The sequence below is a fragment of the Schistocerca serialis genome, chromosome 9 (assembly GCF_023864345.2).
Source record: "Schistocerca serialis cubense isolate TAMUIC-IGC-003099 chromosome 9, iqSchSeri2.2, whole genome shotgun sequence".
Taxonomy (NCBI): Eukaryota; Metazoa; Arthropoda; class Insecta; order Orthoptera; family Acrididae; genus Schistocerca; species Schistocerca serialis.
The window spans coordinates 49,757,738-49,783,102 of record NC_064646.1 but is presented as its reverse complement, the minus strand read 5'-3'; the positions used below and the strand labels follow the sequence as shown (position 1 = coordinate 49,783,102).

The 25,365-nt window shown below is 41.0% G+C and overlaps 1 protein-coding gene across 1 annotated transcript; it reads right to left on the bottom strand.

Moving 5' to 3' along the window:
* Positions 1 to 6,158: 6,158 nt before the first annotated feature.
* LOC126418729 (ADP-ribosylation factor-like protein 6-interacting protein 4) lies at positions 6,159 to 25,356 on the bottom strand. Its single transcript, XM_050085638.1, has 2 exons — positions 24,548 to 25,356; positions 6,159 to 6,661 (listed from the first exon to the last, which is right to left on the bottom strand). Exons 1-2 carry the CDS (start codon positions 25,063 to 25,065, stop codon positions 6,529 to 6,531), a joined length of 651 nt encoding a protein of 216 aa, XP_049941595.1. The 5' UTR covers positions 25,066 to 25,356; the 3' UTR covers positions 6,159 to 6,528.
* Between the last annotated feature and the right edge of the window lie 9 nt (positions 25,357 to 25,365).

Below are 25,365 nucleotides of genomic sequence, written 5' to 3'. Positions count from 1 at the left end.
GTCTACAAAAGTGAATCATTCACATGGTAATTGTTTTGCAAATGTTCTGCCTAAGTGAATTATCTGAGTGAACTTATGAAATATCAAAATACTAACCTTTAAATACACTCTTTTCAAACATTCATACATAGAGTCTCATAGCAGTCGAGGACACTTTTATTCTCTTACCTGTTGCTAAAAATCAAAACGTAATTAAAAGGCAATCTCTTGGTGAAACAGCTTGCTGCATGTTTGCATCCTGTTTCTGAATACTTGTTTCTACAATAGACAAAAGTTGTGCAAAACTTGCATACGATATTCTTAGAAAGTTTTTGATCTGAGCAGAATCCTCTGTTTTTAGTTCATTCAGTAATGTTTTTGAAAACTTAAACATGTATGTCTCTGCACCCACTACTTCTTTTTTCTTACAATTTTGTTCATCACATTTTTGTTTCAGTATGTAACAATAATTCAAAAGTGATGGTGGCCACTCTGATTTTTGTGCACAACACTGCAAACTTCCACCTGATTGTCTCAAAATGTGGCACTAGTGGAAACACTTCCTCAAGTACTTGTAGCAAGTTCTTGCCCGAGTGACTTGCAGAAGAAAACTTGCACAAGTTTTTGTTCTAATTTAAACCCTTCGGCAAGTACTTGCAGAAGTTACTCACAGTTGGCTACTAGTGGATCCATGCCTTAAGTCAAACACAAAGACAAAATTATTTGAACTGTACTTAAATAAAATACTTCCTGAACCACTGTACACAAAAGTGTGCAATATTCTTATTCATTAGGCCGTCAATAAAAATAACATGTTGCGGTAACTTCCAGAAAATCCAAACCCAGGTTGCACACTCTTTTCATAAAAGTTCAGGAGTTACTTGCTGCATTTCTGGGTCTTCCATTGTGCTGAAGTATTCATATGTATATTCCATCCATTGTTTTTGTTTATTTTTAATTAACTTTCCATGAACTATTTTGTGGTGATTCCTGACATAACCACAGTTTTGGCTCAGATGCTCCTACAGAACTTGAAGACAGATAATTGTTAATATTGATATTACTATTATTATTATTATTATTATTATTATTATTATTATTATGCACAATATTGATGACAAGATAATGCAATTTCCAACATTGTTGGCACGATTTTGCCTTCATAAACTGTGAAGCTCTTGGCAGTTGCTCAGTCAACAACAGTTAATAAACATTTCAGAAGGCTGACATGGTCAGAAAATCAGTATTGCTATCAACTTATTACACTTCAAATGGCAAAGTAGTTTAATATTTTAATTGGATAGATAAAAAATCTATTCACTAAGTGGCAGCAGAACACACACACAAAAGAAGGTTGTAATTAGGCAAGCTTTCGGAGCCAGTGGCTCCTTCTTCAGACAGAAAGGTTGAAGGGGAAGGAAGAGGGGTGAAGGAAAATGACTGCAGAGGTCTAGGAAAAGGAGTAGACTTTGGGAAAGTCACCCAGGACTGCGTGTCCGGGGAGACCTACCACGTGGGATGAGAAGGAAAGACTTATTGTTGGGGACTGCATCAGACGAGATTTGAGAACCTGAGAGCTTAAAGGTGGAAGACAGGGTAACACGCAAGACAGAGATTACTGCTTAAACATCATGCACGAGTTAATAAGAGTAAAAAGCTAAGTGCACTGTACATAACAAGAGGTGGGAGGAGGCGGTGAAAAATAGACGGGTAAGACAATGAAATATGTAGGAAACTAAAATGGATTGAAGAAATGCTGAGATAGAAGAAATTAACATAAATTAAGGCCAGGTGGGTGGCGAGAACCAAGGAAATGTTGTAGTACTCCTTCCCACCTGGAGAGTTCTGAGAAACTGGTGTCTGGGGGGAGAATCCAGATGGCACATCTGGTGAAACAAGCGCCAAGGTCACAATTGTCATGTTGTAGAGCACGCTCTGCAACAGAATATTACGTGTTTCCAATATACACCTATAGCTATTCATCCTAATTGATGAGTTGGTGGTAGTTGTGCCAAGTGAAAGGCCAAACAGTGTTTACATAACAGCTTGTATATGACACGTAGATCATCTGAAATCCATGCCCGTCCCACTCCCACCACACAACCTGCTTGTCACCATTGATGCCACTTCCCTCTAGACCACCATCGCCCACATACATGGTCTGTCTGCTGCTGAACATTTCCTCAGTCAGCGCCCACCTGATTCCAGACCTATGACATGCTTCCAACTCATCTTAATCAACTTTATAGTTGCCAACAACAACTTCACCTTTGAGGGGCAGACTTACAAACAGATAAGGGGTTTGCCCATGGGAACCAGGATGGCTCCTTCCTATGCCAGCCTTTTTATGGATTGCTTAGGGGCTTTCCTGGGATCCATAAGTCTTCAGCCCCTGGTTTGGTTTATATATATTGATGATGTCTTTACCATATGGACTCGTGGTGAGACTGACTTGTTAAAATTCCCGGAATCTCTGAATATCTTCTCCCAATTAAATTTCAAATGGTCCTATTCTAAATCCCTTGCTACTTTCCTTGATGTTTATCTTGTCCTCACTGAAGGCCAGCTACACACTTCCGTCCACTTTAAACCTATCACTAAACAATAGCACTTACATTTTGACTGATGCCATCCTTTCCACATCAAGCATTACTTCCCATACAGTCTTGGACTTAGAGGCAAACATATTTGTTTGGATACAGGCTCTTTACAGCAATACACCACCATTCTCACCTCAGCCTTCACTGCAACCAATTACCCCACCAATCAAGTTCAAAAGCAATTTCCCAGGACATCACATCCAATCCTGGTACTGCTGATTCCTCCAAAAAACAATTTCAGAGCTCACCACTGGTGACTCAGAATTATACTGGTCTGGAATGTATTAATCAGCTACTTCGACAGGGCCATGACTTCCTAAAATCACACCCTGAGATGAGATCTATTGTGTCTGAAATTTTCCCCACCACACTTACAATAGTTTTTCGGTCGAATCCCTGTGACTGTCCCCAATGCAAGAGTTGCCCTATGCGCCCTCCTACCACCGCCTGTAGCAGTCCTGTAACTGGCAAAACATACACTATTAAGGGCACAGCCACCAGTGAAACGATACATCATATACCAGCTGTTATATATATAGCAGCATGACTACCACCAAATTATCAATAGGATGAATAGGCATAGGCAGAGGGTGTATACTGGCAACACGCAATATCCTGTTACAGATCATGCTCTACAACATGACAATTGTGACCTCTGTGCGTGTTTCACCACACACGCTATCTGGATGCTTCCCCCAGACACCAGATTCTCAGAACTCTGCTGATGGGAACTAGCGCTACTTGTCCTTGGTTCTCACCACCCACATGGCCTTAACTTACGTTAATTTCTTCTGTCTCAGCATTTTTTCACAGTAACAACTCTTTTCTTCACTCTGTTTTAGTTTTGTACATCTTTCATTGTCTTACCCGTCTATTTTTCACAAGCCCCCCTTCCCCACCACCTCTGTTGTGTACAATGCTCTAGGCTTTTCACTCTTATTAACTCATGCATAATGTTTAAGCAGTAATCTCTGTCTTGCATATTACCCTGTCTTCCACCTTTAAGTTCTCAGGTTTTCAAATCTCGTCTGATGCAGTCCCCAACAATCTATCTTTCCTTCTCATCCCGTGCAGTAAGTCTCCCCTGACCCGTGGTTCTATGTGACTGTCCTGAAATCTACTCCTTTTCCTAGACCTCTCCAGTTCTTTAGCCTCACCCCTCTTCCATCCCTTTCAACGAGCCACTGGCTCTGAAAGTTTGCCTAATTACAACCTTCTTTTATGTGTACTTGTTGAGTAGATTTTTTATCTATCCAATTAAATTATTTTGTCAAGTATATTAGTCGGTTGACTGCAACTACTAGATCAAATTCATTAGTTTATTGCATAACAGAAGTAAACCAGTGAGAACAAACTGTGCTGTAACACTCTTGTGCTTCAGAAGAACCATTTTCCTTGTATCATTTAGGACTGTTGAAGGTCTTCAGACTGTTCTTCTCATTACAGAAATTTGCTTTGGAAATGATCCATACTTAACACTTTGAACTGAATAACAATGGATTGTTTTTAAAAGAAAAAGAAGGAAAAACGAAAATCAAAGTACATTTTGAAATAACGCATTCTACGAAAAAACTATTAGGTACATGGGAACTCTTTTTTTTCTATGGTACTTTAATTGAATTTGCATTTACTACTGTCAGTTTGAAATAAAACTGATTCTTTAACAAATTCAACTGTCAAAGTGCAACATTGTGCTTACCTTGAGCACCTGATATGAAGCTACCTTCTGACCATGAGACCACTTGGCACAATTTGTGTGTTTCACTGGCCTTCAGAAGAGCAGCAGAATGCTTGGAAAAGACATGAGTGGTGAATCAACTATGCTAAGATTAGTAGTACAGAAAATGTGCACTGTGAAATAAAAACAATGTGTAGTGTGTGAATAATAAATAAAATATTTATGTTCAAGGTAATTCATGCACATATTTATTTCTGCAAGTTTTTTCACCGTTGTAACAGACAAAAGGTGTGTGTAACTAGTACAAAAAGCTGAGCAACTGGAACTGTTATAATTCTGGTTCTACAGATAACTTCAAGTATTCTGGAATAAAAAGGCTGCAAAAATGTTGCATCAAACTGGAAAAACAAAAAATGGAAAATCCAGGACGAAATATGGCAATATTAGGAAAGGGATAGTTGTTACTCACCATACAGCAGAGGTACCGAGTCGGAGTAGCAACTATCTTTTTTGTAGTACCAGAAAAATGAAAATTGGGACTGCAGCTGATGGTCACCGTATCAACAACTTCAATAGAAATAAGTATTTCTTTTTCAACTGAAAGACCAAATAAAACTACATCACCCGTCCAATGAACTGAATTACCATGTATCACACTAAACTATAGAAAAGAGCGTTACTGCTTCTATTTTAATTCTGCAGATGGGAATTTGTTGCTCCCATAGTGCATTTGAATATTATGCAACTATTAGATTACTTTTTTATTTAAACAACTAACATCACTCAGGGATTACACTTATGCATGGCCTGTTTTGACTGGTTGATGGCTGCCTACAAAACAATCACTGATTGCAGGACAAGTGATCAGCATGTCACCACTCCTTCCAGTCGTTATTGTCAGTATATGAATCCTGGCAAAGCCACTTAAGCAATTCCACTTTCGAATTTTGTGATTTAAACTTTTGAATAACTTATATTATACGATTCTATTTGTAAAGTACATTTAGAATGGGAACAAATATGAGATATTTGTGCAATTATTTATTAAGATATTAAAAAGACTACAGTCTAACAAATTAACAGTACACTGATGTGACACGGCTTTATCAGTCGCTACAAGGCTTTAAGTAAGATAGTAAGTAGTCTTAAAAACCCCATATGTCTTCCCTCCAACAAGGCTCTTAGTTCTGCTTCATCCACTACTCGTATGTAACTATTTTATCCTTTCCTTTTGTTTCTTCTGCCTTTGCCTTTCATTTCCAAAATTGAAACTTCTGGTCCTGAAATCTGGCAGCTTAGTACTTTTTGCCATATGTATTCCTATTGGCACTTTCCCAGACTTCCAATTTTAATAACTAATAAGATGGTACTTTTATTTTTTATATCACTAATTATCATCCTTGTTCTCCTACTTTCCTGCAAGAACACAAATCTGCAAGTGTAGGATATTAAATCAAAATGAAGTGACACCCACACTACACAAAAGCAATGTTGACTGATGGCCAGTTGTATAAACTCAATACATAGACAATCTGATTTTCTTTCTATAATCATGACAGGTTTTCACAATATCATGAGAAAGAAAGTTGCCACTCACCATATAGCAGAGATGCTGAGTCGCAGATAGGCAACACAAAAATATTTTCACACTTAAAAGCTTTCAGCCAATGGCCTTGTCAACAATAGACACACGTACACACATGCACGCACGCACGCACCACGCACACACACACAAACGCAAACGCAACTCACACACACGACTGCAGTCTCAAGCAACTAAAACCACACAACTCATTATTTTGTTACATTCCGTTCTGGATTTTCCATTGTTTGATTTTTGCATGATAGGTTTTATTTTAGATGCAAAGGAAAAGAAAGAAGAGGGTGTAGCTTCTGAACAATTGTAACTTTCCAAAACAATGAAGACTAATTTATTCAACTCTAAAACATATACATACATTCTCACACTTATCTACTTGTTAAGTATTGCGAATAAAACTCAGTCTTTACACATTATCATATTTTTGTACTTGAACAGAATCCCACAAAGTTACTTTATGGAATAGTAGGTATGAGCTTAAAAAAACAACATGAATAATCTGTAACCAAATTATTCTCAAATGTAATATGTGTGTAAATGCTATTGATCTTCAAAATGGAGATGAAATTACAAGATGTGTGAATGAAAAGAAGTACTTCACAAGTTACTTCTTAATGATTATAACATGTGATATATACAATGAAATAGCTATCCAACAGTACAATATATTACTATTTAGGCTGCAGTGTAGCAAGTTTAGCTTGGAAGAAAGCTCCATCACCCACTGTTGCCTGTCGATTAATTTCACGATGACGTTCCTTGCTCACAATCTCCTCCAAGACTTCACCATCTCCTTTTATCAGCCTGTAACATATGAGAACAATGAAATAATGCACCTGCCTTTACTCAAATTACTACAGCAAAAACAATAAAAAGCAAACAATAACTTATTGTAATGAAAGGATGATCTCTCCTTACAAATTAATTCCTGTTACTATGGACGGGCTATCTTCTATTTCATGACTATGATGCACTGTTTTCCTATGCCACTGAAATTAGCACTGCCTCCAAGAATTATATAATCAGATGGACATCTACATCTGTTCTATGGTCAAATATAATTACAAAGAAGACATTTGATCTGTACAAGAAGAAGAAGAAGAAGAAGAAGAAGAAGAAGGGGAAGGGGGAGAAATCAATAAGTATAATTAAAGGCAATAAAAATGCTTGTAATTTTGATGCTGTTTATTACAAGTTCACAATTTAAACAAAAGCCATTATTTGCTTAACCTACCTGTGCTCATTAGGGCAGGCGGATAAGGCAGGTGGGTGGTGATGTTTAGGAGACAAAGAAGTGGAAGTACAACAGCCTGCAGTCTGGAACACCGTCCACTGCTGGCTGAAGTGGTCACTATCTGCAGTGTATGTAGCTTACACACAGGCATTGGCAGAGTGAGTGGAAGGGGGGGGGGGGGGGGGATGAGGGTTCAGCGGGCACAGAGTACAGAGTTTGCATTCATTAAAGAATTCCTCATACACACAGATGTACTCATTTTCATGAAGAATGATAATTTTAGAGTCTTGCTCCACCTGCTACATTACAGGTAACTATAATTCAATTAAAATTGCTTTGTGATTGACAGATTGCAGTAGTTGGGGGTAGGGGAGAGGGGTCAATGTTACCGGTGTGCACCAGCCATACTTCATAAGGCAGTGCACATACCTACAAAACAGGCAACTAAGCGGACATGTGGTGCTCGTGAAAGAATTACGATTGCATGGCAGCTGTCCCCTACCACACAGCTCGTTAAATGCAAATCATTGGGCACATAATCACCAACATTCAGTATCATATTACAGCCAGAAACATACATTTCTTGTTAAGACCCCAAAAATCTCGCAAAAAAAGAAGAAAGGAAACTATCTACAGGTATCTTTTGTGCCTTATGAAGTAGCTGTACCTGTCCAACAAGAAATATACTCGAACAAACCTCTCAACTGACTCAGTCAGATGGTAGTTGATGGTCGCAGACACATCACCACTCTTACAGTATTCTATGGAAGCCACTTCATAGATATTTACCAGTGGAGGAATTGTGTACACGGTGGTTCATTTTATTTCATAAGTGAACGGCCAAAGTCTCGCAGAATATCAGTTGCAAGGATGTACATACGAAAACATTTGGAATTAATTGTAACATTAACTTCACTGAAGACTCCAGGATCCAATAACATTACTTTATTCGGTTTGAGCTCTCGAGGAAGAATGAGCTGCCATCCCTCCACACATATTCATACACCTAATTGAAAGTGTCTCCAGCAAAGTTCCAGACATCGTAAAGACACACCCCATATTAATGCCAACTAATAGGTACCTGGGTACTTTTGAGCAAATAGTGTGCTCTCCATTTTCGAGTTAATTATATTAGTTATTATCAAAAGTAGATTTCTTGTAAAGTTCACTGTAATTCTTTTCAATAAACTCACTCTGATGGCATCTCTGTTCTTCATTTATTAGTGATAGCTACATGCATTCCTATCAGAAGTCACACTTTATCAGTTTACTGCACAACAGGTAGGAGGTCTAAACACTTACTCGGGAGAATAATTCAGGACACCTTGCCTCCACCAGTGACATGCTTTAGCTTGATGTATCCATACAGTCCCAAGGTTCCTGCTCACATATGGATAATCAACTGAGGTGGTGCTAGCATAGGACAAGTTAGCGAGAAAGCTCAATTCTGGTTGTTTCATACATAGAAATCTCTCCACTGTGTTCACCTACAGACAGGACTGTCAGCATTCTTTCAATCAATACTGTACTATCACATAATCTTCTGGGACAATCCATCTACAGTGAAAAACAAATTCTACAGAAGTATAAAGTAAGAATATTGTCCAGGGTGATAGCCGAACATATTGGACGAGCCTCTTTAGGAACCTTGGGATGAGCAAACTTACTAATTTGAGAGAAGAGCTGAAAGATAGTTCTTCTTGGAACATAACCCTTGCGAACACATACTTCAGTGGGAAAAAAATATTTGCCTTTTTTTCCAATGCAAACAAAACACTAAGTCAAATGACAGTTTAAACACTGGGGACTCAGTTCCAAATGAGCCATGGTGTTGCAAATTCTTAGGTGATGGTGCTGATAGCAACACAACATGAAATCTGCTTAAAAATAAGTAGAATCATATTCTTATTATAAAAAAATGTAAATTACAAAGCACTACAGACTATGGAGTATGGAATATTCAGGTCAAACAAATCTACTGATGCCAGAAGTTGACTCCTTCCCATAAGGTAATGACAATGTGGCGTGCAACATCGTATTTGCACAAACAGAACAAGAAGACAATACTGACAATATTTCTTTTGCATATTTGTTTGTTTCTGGTTTGCAGGTTGTGGTGACATACTGATCTGTAGTGAAGCTTGAGGTCTAGGTTAGATTGGAAGGCGTCAGTTTGGTTATGAGTTGGCAAAGCAGTATCAAACACTGTAGTTATTCCACTTGATTTACTCGCATCTATCATATTGTATTCCAACATCGGAATTTGGTGTAAAGGAACATATTCAAAAGTTGGTGAAACTGCAGAAGGAAGCGGTTAGTTGCACAACTGATCTGTTAACAAGACAATCCTTTAAAAATGCATTAAAAGAACTAAACACTATTTATATACTTAAATAATCAAGCATGTAAAAACAAATTGTGTTGCTTTGTCGCACAGTGACATACATAATTATACTACAAGGTGTAGGAATGACTATCACTTACAAAGAACACAGCTTCATCTAACTGGCAAGATTCCACAACAAATTCCCTGTCGGCATTAAAAAACTGAGAGAGAACATCACTATTCAGAACTAAATTGTTATTTAGAATTAGTGTGTCCATACAACATTAAAGACAATACAGAAGCTACACATCAAACCTTTATAATAAAACTGTAAACTAAACTCAAAATAAACAGCTACTCATTGCAAGTTTTTGTTTCTGTTTTAGAACAGTTTTCTCATTCTGTTTCAAGCACCTATTGAGACCAATATATCCTGAAGAAGGTAGAAAGGAAGACCAAGATAAGTGCTCAGAATGTAGAAGAAAAAAATAGTAATATGTGCAAAACTGTGTTTGCTGGTGCAGTGTAGGATAACCAAGAGTGTTCTATACCAATGATGTTATATTAAACCCCAAGATGCTACATAAACATGGTTTAAAAATGGTGACCAATAATATAACATGTTATCATAGCGCAAAAATATAAACATAAAATACAGAATCACACAAAATTCTAATACTATTGAAGGACAACCACAGGAAATTGAGGGTTTTGAGTGGGAACCATCTAAAATTTAAAATAACAACCACAAAATCTCTATAATAGTAAAATATACAAAGATGAAACAACCACAGAAACACAATACAATATTACTTTCCAAAATGCACAAAAACACAAAATAAGTGCAAACTAACTGTAACTGTTATCGAAATCATCACCTGATATGTTGTTGTTGTGGTCTTCAGTCCTGAGACTGGTTTGATGCAGCTCTCCATGCTACTCTATCCTATGCAAGCTTCTTCATCTCCCAGTACCTACTGCAACCTACATCCTTCTGAGTCTGCTTAGTGTATTCATCTCTTGGTCTCCCTCAACAACTTTTACCCTCCACGCTGCCCTCCAATGCTAAATTTGTGATCCCTTGATGCCTCAAAACATGTCCTACCAACCGATCCCTTCTTCTAGTCAAGTTGTGCCACAAACTTCTCTTCTCCCCAATCCTATTCAATACCTCCTCATTAGTTACGTGATCTACCCACCTTATCTTCAGCATTCTTCTGTAGCACCACATTTTGAAAGCTTCTATTCTCTTCTTGTCCAAACTAGTTATCGTCCATGTTTCACTTCCATACATGGCTACACTCCATACAAATACTTTCAGAAACGACTTCCTGTCACTTAAATCTATACTCGATGTTAACAAATTTCTCTTCTTGAGAAACGCTTTCCTTGCCATTGCCAGTCTACATTTTATATCCTCTCTACTTCGACCATCATCAGTTATTTTACTCCCTAAATAGCAAAACTCCTTTACTACTTTAAGTGTCTCATTTCCTAATCTCATTCCCTCAGCATCACCCGACTTAATTCGACTACATTCCATTATCATCGTTTTGCTTTTGTTGATGTTCATCTTATACCATCCTTTCAAGACACTGTCCATTCCGTTCAACTGCTCTTCCAAGTCCTTTGCTGTCTCTGACAGAATTACAATGTCATAGGCGAACCTCAAAGTTTTTACTTCTTGTCCATGAATTTTAATACCTACTCCGAATTTTTCTTTTGTTTCCTTTACTGCTTGCTCAATATACAGATTGAATAACATCGGGGAGAGGCTACAACCCTGTCTCACTCCTTTCCCAACCACTGCTTCCCTTTCATGCCCCTTGACCCTTATAACTGCCATCTGGTTTCTGTACAAATTGTAAATAGCCTTTCGCTCCCTGTATTTTACCCCTGCCACCTTCAGAATTTGAAAGAGAGTATTCCAGTTGACATTGTCAAAAGCTTTCTCTAAGTCTACAAATGCTAGAAATGTAGGTTTGCCTTTTCTTAATCTTTCTTCTAAGATAAGTCGTAAGGTCAGTATTGCCTCACGTGTTCCAACATTTCTACGGAATCCAAACTGATCTTCCCCGAGGTTTATATTTATTTATATTTTTATTATTATTATTATATTATAATTATTATTATTATATATAATATATATTATATGTTTCAGGTGGAATTGGTTCTTATACAGGGTTAACAGATGGGGTTACAACCACCTTGTCGTGGACTACACCTTGGAATTTTAAGACTATGAGACTGGTGCCTGTACAAAACAACCGAGTGATGTTGAAGAGCTGTAAAATCTGTTCCAGGGAGGGACAAAAGCAGCTATTCATCCTGTGGGATCCTTGATGAGCGAGGTGGCGCAGTGGTTAGCACACTGGACTCGCATTCGGGAGGATGACGGTTCAATCCCGTCTCCAGCCATCCTGATTTAGGTTTTCCGTGATTTCCCTAAATCGTTTCAGGCAAATGCCGGGATGGTTCCTTTGAAAGGGCACGGCCGATTTCCTTCCAGATCCTTCCCTAACCCGAGCTTGCGCTCCGTCTCTAATGACCTCGTTGTCGACGGGACGTTAAACACTAACTAACTAACTACCTACCACTGCCGCCATTACTACTCACATGCCAATAATTTGTCTCTCTAACAGTATTTGTGATTAATAAATGAAGTAATTAAGAATGAATGGTGCAATTCACAATCACAACACTTGAAGTAGAAAAAATTTTCTTATGAATTAAGCATTCCTCTTATGGGTTCACATGAGTTTCTCTATATTATGGTGCAACATCGATGCCGGTGGGAGTCAGGCAGGAAACTGACAATCTACATACATACACAAACAAATTAAAATAATTCCTTATCAGCTACTCCTACAATTTTTCAGAATATTTGGATTCAGAAATGTGAATTCCAGGAGAATCTACATTTTTATTAGATAGATCTTGACTTTAGCAGTAGGTCTATATGACAGCTGATAGTGGTTGTGAAAGTTACATAAATGCTTTGTTTAGTAGGCTATCTATCAGACAAAAAGAAGTGGTTATTAAGGTGTGCTGATTTTAATGTATATTTCTTGAAGGAATCTGACAGAAACACTGATCTAGTGCTACTGTTAGCCACTTACAATTTAGTATCAATCATAAATTCCCCAACCTGAGTTGTTCAAGATAACAGTAATCTTATAGATGATGTAGACATACAACAACAGGAACATGAAACACATGCCTATCCTGTGGTAAATAGATTGTAAGAGCTTGATACACAGTTAGCCACATTACGTAACTTACAAGCTCCAAGTATAGTTTAGAAAAACTCAACGAAAACAATGACGCTGGTTACTGACAAATTTACTAAATATTTTAAAGAAAGCTTAAAAATGACCATTTTTGAAATTAGTTTGCCTAAAAAGATAATTAAATATAATAATGAGAAGTCATTAAAGAAACTATCGATCACTACATGTACCAGAAGCTCTACACAATGAAAATGGGGCATGTATAGCATTGCCAGAACAAGTAATGTTCCAGAAAGGCTTTGTTATTATTAAAAGTACTGTGACACATTAAGAAAAGTTTTTAAAAATACCATGAGTGTGCACATCTTATCTGAAACTGACAGCTAAGGCAATACAATAAAATCAATATCGACTATAGTTAACAGAAAGGCAGAGAAAGAAGCCATAGAAGATGACATTATTTATAATAAACAGAACAGGAGCATTGTAAATGACAGTTCAAGTGTAGCAGATTATGTTTAAAAGTGAGGAAACTGATACAAATACTTCAGAAAAGAAAGCAAAACATTACACTGAAGAAGCAACAGAGAGGTTAATTATTTAGTGAAATAAAAATTAATCTTAGATTCTCATCTGAAATATAAGGAAGGTCACCATGGTTCTAAACAGTGAAAGTGCTCATGAAATGGATTGCATCTCCCATTAAGACACTAAAAATTGTGACACTATAATTTGTAACATTCTTATTCACTCACATAATGCATCAGTAATTCATGGTGTTTCCTCCAACAGACTGAACTATGGCATCATATGACCTATTTGTAAAGAGGGTGACTCCACAGGTGTCAATTACTACCACTGAGTGCAACTCCTTACATCATTTTCTAAAATTTTTGAGATGACAATGTACTCCAGGGTTGTAACCAACATGTGTAATAATGGGTTGATTATGTTGCCAATCAAGTTTGGATTTTTACAGGGCGACTGGCATTACAGAAACATCCAATTCCACCCGTTTACACTGACCCATGACGTTGTGGAGTCTCTGGCACAGCGTCCTATCTTTGACTCTTATTTCTTTGGACTGCTTTGCTCTAGCTTCGTCTCGGCACGTAACTTATTCTTCTGCCATGTTTGTTCATTTTGTCTCAGTGATTAATAAATGTATATTTGATACTTAGTGTGTGTCATTAGCAAATAACCATACATGATAACCACAGTGGTGATCCCGACACTGGCGTCATTTCATCGCAAGTTATTTTGTGCTTGTTTTCATCATTTGCGAACTTCATGTGCCAGCCCACATTGTTTCTGCCACAATGGATCTACCAGTGTCTTTCAGTGCGAGTGTCACGCAACGTATTAACTGTGCCTGCGACCACGAGTGGTCAAGTGTACCTAATGCAAGTTTGGTTAAAAGTGAACAATTATTTATGCCTGGCCAAGCCGGCGACCACCTAACCATAACTGGCTCAACATGGCCACCATCTAGCATGGCAGCACAACAACAGCCACAACATGAACAGTGCACACCGCATAACGACATTGTGGACGATCTTCCAGTTAAAGACATTGCGGTTTATCCTTCATCGACGCCATTTCCTTCGGGATGGTTCGACGTGCCGACGAAGCTCCAGAACTGTGAATCGAACATTTCTATGCACGAGGTTGCACATTCTTATATGTCTAGTGTCGCAGTACGCCACCCACCCCACCCCCCACCCTCGCACTTCATTGCGGCGACACCGGTCGCCTCACCCACACCGGTTTCCGTGACTGTTGCACCATGACCACCTTCCACCCATTTTCGTAATGGCGCAAGCCGTTCTGCCGATGCTGGTTTCCGGGGCATCCCCCCCCTCCCCCCCTTCCCATGGCTGCGCCGTAGCCCCTTCCGCCCATTGTTTCAATGGCACCAGCCATTCCACCCGCGCCGTGTTCTTCGTCGGGCCTGCAGTTTGGACACACCGTGCCGACTTTTACACCCGCCCCCACCCCCCTCTCTACACCACGTGCTGCATGTAGCCAACCCCTCACGCAGACCTCGGGTGACGCACTGTTCACCACTACCGCACTTCCGGTGTCGGAGGCGTCCTGCTCTGCTCGCGTGGATCTCCATCTGCTGGTGCTGCCTCAACATGTGTTGCAGCAGGTTTCCCAAGTTGCCTGCTTTGCGAAAAGATAACCCTAAGACTTGTTTCGCCTTAGTGGATCACATTCTGGACATCCACGGTATTTCGGATGACAACGCCCATTTTGTCTGGCAGGTGAGTCACCTCCAAGCTCATCCGGACCTCATCAGTGGCTTGCTTCTCTCACCACCCGCCTCGCACAAGTATTCGACGGTAAAAGCACTGCTCATCGAGTGCCTTTCTCACCCTCCAGCAGAGGGTATCCACCACATTATTCACGACGAGCAATTCGACGACTGCACTCCTTCGCAGCTTTGGCTGCGCCTAAGTGCATTAATCAACCATCAAGCATTACCTAACACTGTGCTTTGGACATTGTGGATGGTCAAAATGCCTTTGTATCTGCAACTTCATCTACTGCCTCATGTCACCAATCCACGTGAGGTTCATTTACGCATGACAGATCGGGCTTATACTATCATTTGTCACTGACGCCCCTGTCATGGACGACATCTCGATCACCCTCAGTTGGCACACCTGCACCTTCAGTTACGCACCCTGCTGGCAGAGGCCAGTGTGCTCGCATCGGCACCTCAGCTGCCAGTCAGGAGCTGCCATCTAGCGGCCTACGGGAGGAGCTACTGCCTGTGCCCTCCTGAAAGCCGCTGACCTCGCATGAGCAGCAGCCAAATCTGCTACCGGCCCCGACACACTCAGCTGCGGCTCCCTTCCGCTCCGCATCGCCCCATCTGCACCGCCCCACCATTGGCCTACCCGCTGTGCTGGTTCCATGCTACTTTCGGGGATGCTGCCCGCAATTGCCACACGCCTTGCGCCTACCCAAATGATTTTAGTGGGCACGTTTAGGCGCCATGTCCCGGAACATTCCTTTACGGTGCCTACCGTCCGACTTCAGCAACACGATGCCTCTGTGCCACAGACTTGTCATTGGGCAATCGCTTTCTCGTCGACACTGGCACCGACGTTAGCATTATCCTGGCCAAGCACGCTGGCGACAAACTTTCACCAACTACCTTTGCCTTGATCGCCACCAATCATTCTCCTATTGCGGTCCGTGGCTCAATCAAGATGTCACTTCGCCTATCGCCGGTTGACACCTTCCCTCGGACCTTCCACGTTGCCGTTGGATGAACCCTGTGATCGGGCTGAATTTCCTGCATCATTACGACCTTTAACCAGACCTGAAAGCCACTGCATTCTGCCTCTGGCTCTACTGTGTCTGGTTCTATTGTTCTGTGCTCATACGAGTTCAGCATGACTTCGCTCTCCGCCTCCTTGGCTAGACTTTCCACATGTGCATCCCTACTCGAACGCATTACTGTACAGCTCTCTGACCTGTCGGACATGCGCTCACAACTTGACGAACTCCGCATCCAGAACACCGCCTTATGCACCCGCATTGCTTCTACCTCCTACCTCCGCTGAGTTGCCATATGCACGGTGTACAATACGTCGTCTATATGCAGAACCACAATGAGGCGATGCAACACATGCCTCTACTATGTCTTCTCACCAACCTGCTCCAGTGTCAAAAATTCCACCGCCCACTGTTGTTCTCTCATCACTGAAGACGAGTCTCCAAGACGCACCCACATGCCCCTCCTGATTCTTCACACCATGTGGCTCCTGTAAGACACCTTCCATTGTCGACTACAGCTGACGCCCCGCCTACGCCACCTCGGTTCATCAAGGCCACTGAACTGACGTTGCCTGTGGATCCCTTCTTGACCCCTCTTGCTGACCCCGCTTCGTGAGTATCGGCCATCAGTAATGGCACTTGTCATAGGATTCGCACCACCAATGGCCCACCTGTACGTTATACGGCCAGGCACCTTAACGCTTCCAAACTTTTCTGTGCCAAGGAGATCATTCAGCTTCCGCTGGCTTCAGGTGTCCTCCGCCCCTCCGATAGCAACTGGTCTTCACTCATTCACCCTGTTCCTAAAAAGGACAGCACCTTATGCATGTGCGGGACTACAGGTCCCCTAACGCTCACACCATTATCGATAACTTCCCCATTCCTCATGTACAGGATTTCACACAATTACTATACGATTGAAATTTTTTTAGAGTGTTCCAAGGCATACCATCAGATCCCTATGCATCCACCAGATATTCCTAAGATTGCCATCATCACATCCTTCAGACTATCTGAATAATTTTACATGCCTTATGGATTGAAAAATGCTGTGCAGACATAGCAGCAGTTCATTGATTCCATTTTGCTCCCTCTGCCACTTGCTTATGCTTGCTTAAATGATATAGTAATCTTTTCCTCCTCCACTGAGGAACATCAAGTTCACCTCGATGCGGTTCATTCGACCCTTGCTGCCAATGGCGTAGTGATCAACCATGATAAATCTCGACTCTGTTCCACATCAGTAACCTTCCTAGGCCATACCGTCTCTGCTAGCGGCCTCCGACTGGCGAGCTCCCATGTCGAAACCGTACTTGATCTCCCTCTCCCTGAAGATTATGCTCAGCTCCGTTGTTTTCTGGGTAAGGATAATTTTTATCGCCGCCATATTCCTCAGGCTGCCTCCGTCCAAATGGCCCTCACCGACGCCCTCTCCGGCAACAACACCACTGGGAAATGGAAGTTGGAGTGGACCAAACCCACACTCGATGCATTTGGTAACATTAAAACTGCCCTCGCCAAGGCCGCCACACTCGCCCACCCTGATCCTGAGGCCCGTGTCTCGATCACTACCGATGCCAGTGACTCAGCTGTGGGTGCTGTTTCACAACAGCACACCGCCGACTCCACACAACCTTTTCCAAGAAACTGACTAACAGCCAGTGTAAATGGTCGGCTTTCGACTGTGAGCTCTTCACAATGTACGAGGCGACTCAACATTTCCGTAGCAACCTCGAGGAACCTTTCACGATCCATACAGATCATAAGCCACTTGTAGACGCTATTCATAATCCTGCTAAGGACCTTCCGCTGAGGTGTTCCTGCCATATGACCTAAATCTATCAGCACTCTTCCGATGCATGCTATATCTATGGAATGGTGGTCTACCTTTCCCGCATCTGCGCACTAACCACGCCACTGAATCTGGAAGAGCTCGCCCGACTTCAGGCCGAAGGCGATGATATACAGCGAATAGTATCAGACAATGAGTCATTGCTCTCTGTCCAGTCCCATAGGCAACACGGGTTGATGACCCCTGTCCTTTGTGACACGTCTATGGGTACATTCCGCCCCCTTGTCCCTACCGCCCTTCGTCACGGGGTCTTTACTGCCTTGCACAGCTTGGCCCACCCTGGAACACAAGCCATGACACGGCTGGTTATGGAGTGCTTTGTCTGACCCGGCATGAAGCACAACTGCTGCATTGGACCAATGCATGTGTTCCGTGCCAGCACAGCAAGGTTGGCAGGCATGTTCAACCTATACTGGGCAAGTTTGACATTCTCAAGGGGTGTGATTGGCACGTCCATATCAATGTCGTTGGTCCCCTGCCCCCTGCCGAGGGTTACAGATACATCTTATCGATCATCGACCGTGTGACCTGCTGGGTCGAGGCAGTCCCTCTTATTGACATCACGGCCAAGACCATCACATGTTCTTTCGCCTCGGCATGGGTTGCTTGTTTTGTCTGCCCCCTGTCTCTCACGACTGACCAGGGATGCCAGTTTAAGTCTGTTCTCCTTGCACGGCTCTGCAGCGTAGCCAAATTTCACACCACGGCTTACCACTCGCAGGCAAATGGTCTGGTCAAATGGTGGCACTGCACACTCAAGGCCACGCTTATGTGTCACAGTGGTCTATGCTCTGAGGTCCTCCCATGGGTCCTGCTGGGTATTCGCTCAGCCCATAGAGAAGACTTGAACGCCACGCTCGCTGAGATTCTATATGGCGAATTCCTCCTCCTTCTGGCTGAGTTCGCTGAGGATATATCGTCAGCTGCTACCGTGGATCTTCCCGCTCTGGTTGAAAGGGTTCGTACGCACGTCGCACGCCTCCACATTCCTCTTCCATGCCCTCACTCTACCCCACCTGTGTTCATTCACAAGGACCTTGCTTCGTGCGACTCTGTGATGCTGCGGGATGACACTGTGTGAGCAGCCTTGCAGCCGCCTTATTCAGCCCTCACCACGTGCTCCATTACAGTAGGAACACGTTCGTCATCCACCCACACGGATGACCACAGACTGTGCCTGTTAATCAACAGAAACAGTTGTGGTCACTCACCGACCTGCCTCCCAATGCTGCCGACCTGCCTTCGGCCGACGTCTCTCTGCCTGCGCAGTCGTTGGAGCCACGGGACCCTTGCACCGCTGACTCTGATGCACCTACTTCTCATGCCGGCTGCCACGTATAACCGCCACGCTGGCACAAACATTATGAATTCGTGCGATGAAGCTTCCCTCTGCCGTCCTCTGCACTACTGGGGGGGAGCACTGTGGCGTCCCTGGTGCGGAGCACTCTTATTTCTTTGGACTGCTTTGTCCTAGCTTCTTCTCGGTGTGTAATTTGTCCTTCTGCCATGTTTGTTCATTTTGTCTCAGTGATTAATAAATGCATATTCAATACTTAGTATGTGTTATTACCGACCAACCATACGTAATAACCACATCATTAATATGGAGGAAACAGCTACTTCGGGCGTATACAAAATTACGACAATAATGTCACTACACACACACACACCATGCCAATGAATGCAAACAAAAATAAAAATTACACAATAACGTTTAACTCCAAAAATAAAATGAAACTAATGGGACAACTGTGGAAAATTGGGGATTTAGGTTAGAATGTGTGTCCCTGGGCCGAGCTGCTGGAACTCTCGTCAACCATATGCTGTCGCCACAAATGGGACACTTAACACATTCAGTAATAAGACCGAACATCTGCAGAAACTGTATGACAGACATCATATTATCACCCATCTCACTTGCAATGATACCGAGTGAGGTGGCGCAGTGGTTAGACACTGGACTCGCATTTGGGAGGACGATGATTCAATCCCGCGTCCGGCCATCCTGATTTAGGTTTTCCGTGATTTCCCTAAATTGCTCCAGGCAAATGCCAGGATCATTCCTTTGAAAGGGCACGGCCGCCTTCCTTCCCCATTCTTCCCTAATCCGATGAGACCAATGACCTCGCTGTCTGGTCTCCTTCCCCAAAAACAACCAACAACAACTTGCAATGATACACCTCATGAACGTTACTGTCATGTCCATACTTAACATAAAAGCAATTAAGAAAATTAGGTAGACATTTTTCCACACAACAAATACCAAACTAATCAGATGTAACAAAAATTCCAAATAGGTCTACATAATAAAAAAAAAATCTTAATAACTCACTGAAAACACTTCCACAACACACATTACAACACCAAGTACCTAAACTCAAAACCACATTAGGACAATGACAACTAAAACTCAGATTAACCCAATACCACATGTTAAACTCAGCATGCCCACATACACCGCCAGAGGGCACCATCAAATACAACAACATGACATCTACAAATACAATCAACTCAAAAACTCCACGCCGTAATGATGTCACACACTATAACACTATATTTCACGGGTCAAAGCAGACAGGTGTAATTCGACGCTTTCGTTGATGTGGGCCACTCTACTGAGTGAGCTACTTATACATTTGCTGGATACTTAATGAAATCTTTTAAATGATAAAATATAATCAGTTGGAATTTTCTGCGACTTATTGAAAGCATTTGATTGTGACAGTCACAATATTAGAGAAGTGAAGTTTTTATGGAACACATAGTTCAGCAGATGCCTGGTTTAGTTCTCACTTAAGAATCAGAATGCAGAAGTCTCCTTAGACTGGTCATGTAATACAAAATGGAATTCCACATAAACTGCATGTGGAGAATTTACAAAGAGAATATCACAGTGCTCAATCTTTGGTCCACTACTCTTCTTGCTGTATGTTAATGCTATGTCATTTTACTTGAATCAGGAGGAGGAATTAGTCTTGTCTCCAGATACTAAAAGCATTGTTGTGAAGTCATGCAAGGAAACATCAACAAAGAATATAGTAAATGACGTTTCTTTATTATCCTACTTTCTATTAGGCCTATCCACAAGAAATAATTAGCAGCATAGAAAGTTCAAAGTTTTTATGTCATAGGTATGCATACTGATGACAACTTAAAGGTGGAAAAACCAATTAGCAGACTTTTTAAAATGTTTAGGCTCGGTTCTTTTGTCATAAGAATTATTGCCAACTTTGGGGATACCGAAGTCTGTAAGTTGCACAGTCTCAGTCATTGTTGTCTTATGGGATAATTTTCTAGGGCAATTCTAATAGTAATCTCAGATTTTTACAGATGATTCATTTGCCTATAATGAAGTACTGTCTGAAAGAAGCTGCATAAATATTTGGTCAAATCTGGATAAGATTTCAATGTGATGCAAAGATTGGCAACTTGCTTTCAATATACAGAAACATAAAACTGTGCACTTCACTAAACGAAAAAATGTAGTACGCTATGACTATAATAGCAATGAGTCACCACTGCAAGAAACATAAAACTGTGCGCTTCAAAAAACGAATAAATGTAGTACGCTATGACTATAATAGCAATGAGTCACCACTGGAATCAACCAACTCGTGCTAATACTTGTGTGTAACACTTCATAGGGATATGAAATGGAATGGTCACATATGCTTACTCGTGGGTAATGCAGGTTGTGGACTTCAGTTTATACAGGTGAAATGCAACCTGTCTACAAACGAAATTACTTACAAAACACTTGTGTGACCCATTCTAGAATATTGCTCAAGTGTGTGGGCCTTTACTAAATAGTACTAACATGGAGCACAGAATATAGGCCTATACAGAGAAGGGCAGCAGAAATGGTCACGGATTTGTTTGACCTTTGGGAGAAAGTCACATGGATGCTGAAAATCTGAACTGGCACAATCTCAAAAGCAGACATAAACTATAACGAGAAAGCTCACTTACAAAGTTTCAAGAACTGGTTTTAAATGATGAATCTACAAAAATAAAATAACCCCTTATGTATCAATCACACAGAGTTTGTGAGGACAACATTAGATTGGTTACAGCATACATGGCTCAGGCATGTAAACAATCATTCTTCCTGCATTCCATACATCAATGGAACACATAGATACCCTAATAACTGGTACATTGGAATGTACCCTCTGCCATGCACTTCCTGGTGGTTTGCAGAGTACGGATGTGATGTGCTTTCAAATGTAAACGGAAGATGTTTCTTCTTAACAACTTCTTCTACACCATAGATGAATTCTTGAACATGAAATAATTTAAGTAGTCAGCAATTTTTTTTTTCAATCGTTTTTATATACACATCTGTGTGTGTGTGTGTGTGTGTGTGTGTGTGTGTGTGTGTGTGAGAGAGAGAGAGAGAGAGAGAGAGAGAGAGAGAGAAATAACACAGTCCAGGAGACACAACAGTACTAGCTTTTTCCAAACCTTAGCTGCTTTTCTCCTGATATATATATGAAGTAATTGCTCTACTTTGCAGAAGTAGCCAAGAGTGGTTACTTCTGCCTGTAACATATAACTTGACATGTCCCATGTCCGAGAAGGCTATCTATCATGATGCAGTTTACTAATCATGATACGTGAATGACTATTGAATCAGTAGCACTGACCAATGTCAAAGTTAGGTTGGAGTAGAAAATTTTATTCTAAATTGGTGAAGCCAATAAACTTTAACATGGAATAACAGTTGCGCAAACAGATTTCATCTGCAATATAATCTGAGGCTGTTGTTCATTTCATATTAAATGCTCTTTTTTTGTAAATAATTAAAAATGAAAGAGAAATTCAGAAAATCTGTACTACACAACTGGCAAATCTCTTGATGTGTAATTCTGTTCATATTATGTTACATATAAGGTAAATAAGCATATTTAAAATGCAATGGGGCCGTTAAATCTTACCCGGCTTGGTTAAAACAGTAGTAAATATAATGTGCTCTGCATAGTTTGCACACATATCAACAAATTTTTCTGCCTATTTTATGCCATCACTGACAAAAAAAAATAGTCTAAAGTATGTTCATCCACATCAGACACCAATGTGGATATGCCAAGGACCACAAAAGGTTTGTTGAACACACAAGTACTTCAGTGCACTAGAATAATGACACAATTACATATCGCTACAACGGAAAGGTAATGGAAAAACTGGTAGAAGCCGACCTCGGGGAAGATCAGTTTGGATTCCGTAGAAATGTTGGAACACGTGAGGCAATACTGACCTTACGACTTATCTTAGAAGAAAGATTAAGAAAAGGCAAACCTACATTTCTAGCATTTGTAGACTTAGAGAAAGCTTTTGACAATGTTAACTGGAATACTCTCTTTCAAATTCTGAAGGTGGCAGGGGTAAAATACAGGGAGCGAAAGGCTATTTACAATTTGTACAGAAACCAGATGGCAGTTATAAGAGTCGAGGGGCATGAAAGGGAAGCAGTGGTTGGGAAAGGACTGAGACAGGCTTGTAGCCTCTCCCCAATGTTATTCAATCTGTATATTGAGCAAGCAGTAAAGGAAACAAAAGAAAAATTCGGAGTAGGTATTAAAATTCATGGACAAGAAGTAAAAACTTTGAGGTTCGCCGATGACATTGTAATTCTGTCAGAGACAGCAAAGGACTTGGAAGAGCAGTTGAACGGAATGGACAGTGTCTTGAAAGGAGGACATAAGATGAACATCAACAAAAGCAAAACGAGGATAATGGAATGTAGTCAAATTAAGTCGGGTGATGCTGAGGGAATTAGATTAGGAAATGAGACACTTAAAGTAGTAAAGGAGTTTTGCTATTTAGGGAGTAAAATAACTGATGATGGTCGAAGTAGAGAGGATATAAAATGTAGACTGGCAATGGCAAGGAAAGCGTTTCTCAAGAAGAGAAATTTGTTAACATCGAGTATAGATTTAAGTGTCAGGAAGTCGTTTCTGAAAGTATTTGTATGGAGTGTAGCCATGTATGGAAGTGAAACATGGACGATAAATAGTTTGGACAAGAAGAGAATAGAAGCTTTCGAAATGTGGTGCTACAGAAGAATGCTGAAGATCAAGTGGGTAGATCACGTAACTAATGAGGAGGTATTGAATAGGATTGGGGAAAAGAGAAGTTTGTGGCACAACTTGACTAGAAGAAGGGATCGGTTGGTAGGACATGTTTTGAGGCATCAAGGGATCACAAATTTAGCATTGGAGGGCAGCGTGGAGGGTAAAAATCGTAGAGGGAGACCAAGAGATGAATACACTAAGCAGATTCAGAAGGATGTAGGTTGCAGTAGGTACTGGGACATGAAAAAGCTTGCACAGGATAGAGTAGCATGGAGAGCTGCATCAAACCAGTCTCAGGACTGAAGCCCACAACAACAACAACAACAACAACAACAACGGAAAGGACAACCAAAATGGTCAGCCACCAAACTGAGAGACAACTCATTTCTGATTCCTGAAAACGAGATAATTTTGAAGGAGACTAATGGATGCATACGAACATTTAATTTTCAGGACAATGCTATTTAAATGGAACACAATATACATGCAGAAATCTTTAGTGAAAGAAGCACAACTCTGCAAGGTTTACTTTCAACAGTGTGTAACGACTAAACTTTTTTGCGGCGGCTAAAATCAGATGTATAATCGCATAGAGCCTCGAGAAATGCTAGGGTTTCTGCCACAAGCATAGATTCTATCACTGGTATGTTACAATGTTGACTTCTAATTAATAAACAACTTGCCTGTATCTTCCAGTTTCTTCATCAAATACTCGTCGCACAATACTCTGCTTCTTTTCCCACTCTTCTTTCGTCATTGGTGCCATAGATTTGCAAGTGGTCTGTGAAATCGTGTCAACAGACGGCGAGGTTTTGACTGCATCCTCTGGCAGAACTGGTCCAATGATTTCTTCGTCCTTGCTTTGCCTCTTCTTCCTTTTCTTTTCCTTCTTTCTTTTCCTCTTCTCCTTCTCTCTCTTCACTTTCTTCTTCTTTTCTCGTGTGTGTTTCTTCTTTTTCCGTTTTTTTCTCTTCTCCTTCGTAGAAGATGAACTTGTGCTTAGTGATGAATCACTATCTGGCGATACAGATTCCGATGATGATTCACGTTTCTTCTTTTTATGCTTTTCGGTCTTATGTTTCTTTCGTTTCGGTGAGCCATTCTCTGAGCTAGACGACCTTTTCTTTTTCTGAAATAATTCAGTAACTTCATTTGGCGCCTGTGCTTCAGATTTAGTGTTGGAATTTTCTTCAGCATTCATAATATTGTCGGGAAACTGTAAAATCAGGTTTCACTCGTTTTGCTTACGAAAGTGATTAATTGTTTATGTACAAACATTCTGAACTGAACTATATCGTATGGTCCGTGCACTAAACGTAAAACTAATTTGGCACTGTAGCGAAACAGGTCCATGAAACATCATAGGAGCAACAGGAAGTACTATGTGACGCCTTTAACATCAATTATAATATCACTTAAGTTTAGTGCACGTAAAAATTACTAGCGTGTTATTCGTCTTCCACTTGACAACAAACATATCTAGAAATCCACCGGCAACACA

What these genes read in the sequence shown, in the direction of transcription:
- LOC126418729 (XM_050085638.1), bottom strand. Translation starts at nt 25,065, where the DNA reads ATGAATGCTGAAGAAAATTCCAACACTAAATCTGAAGCACAGGCGCCA. An exon ending in GAAGAAACTGGAAGATACAG is followed by an intron (nt 6,662 to 24,547) that starts GCAAGTTGTTTA and finishes CATATGTTACAG; the next exon opens with GCTGATAAAAGGAGATGGTG.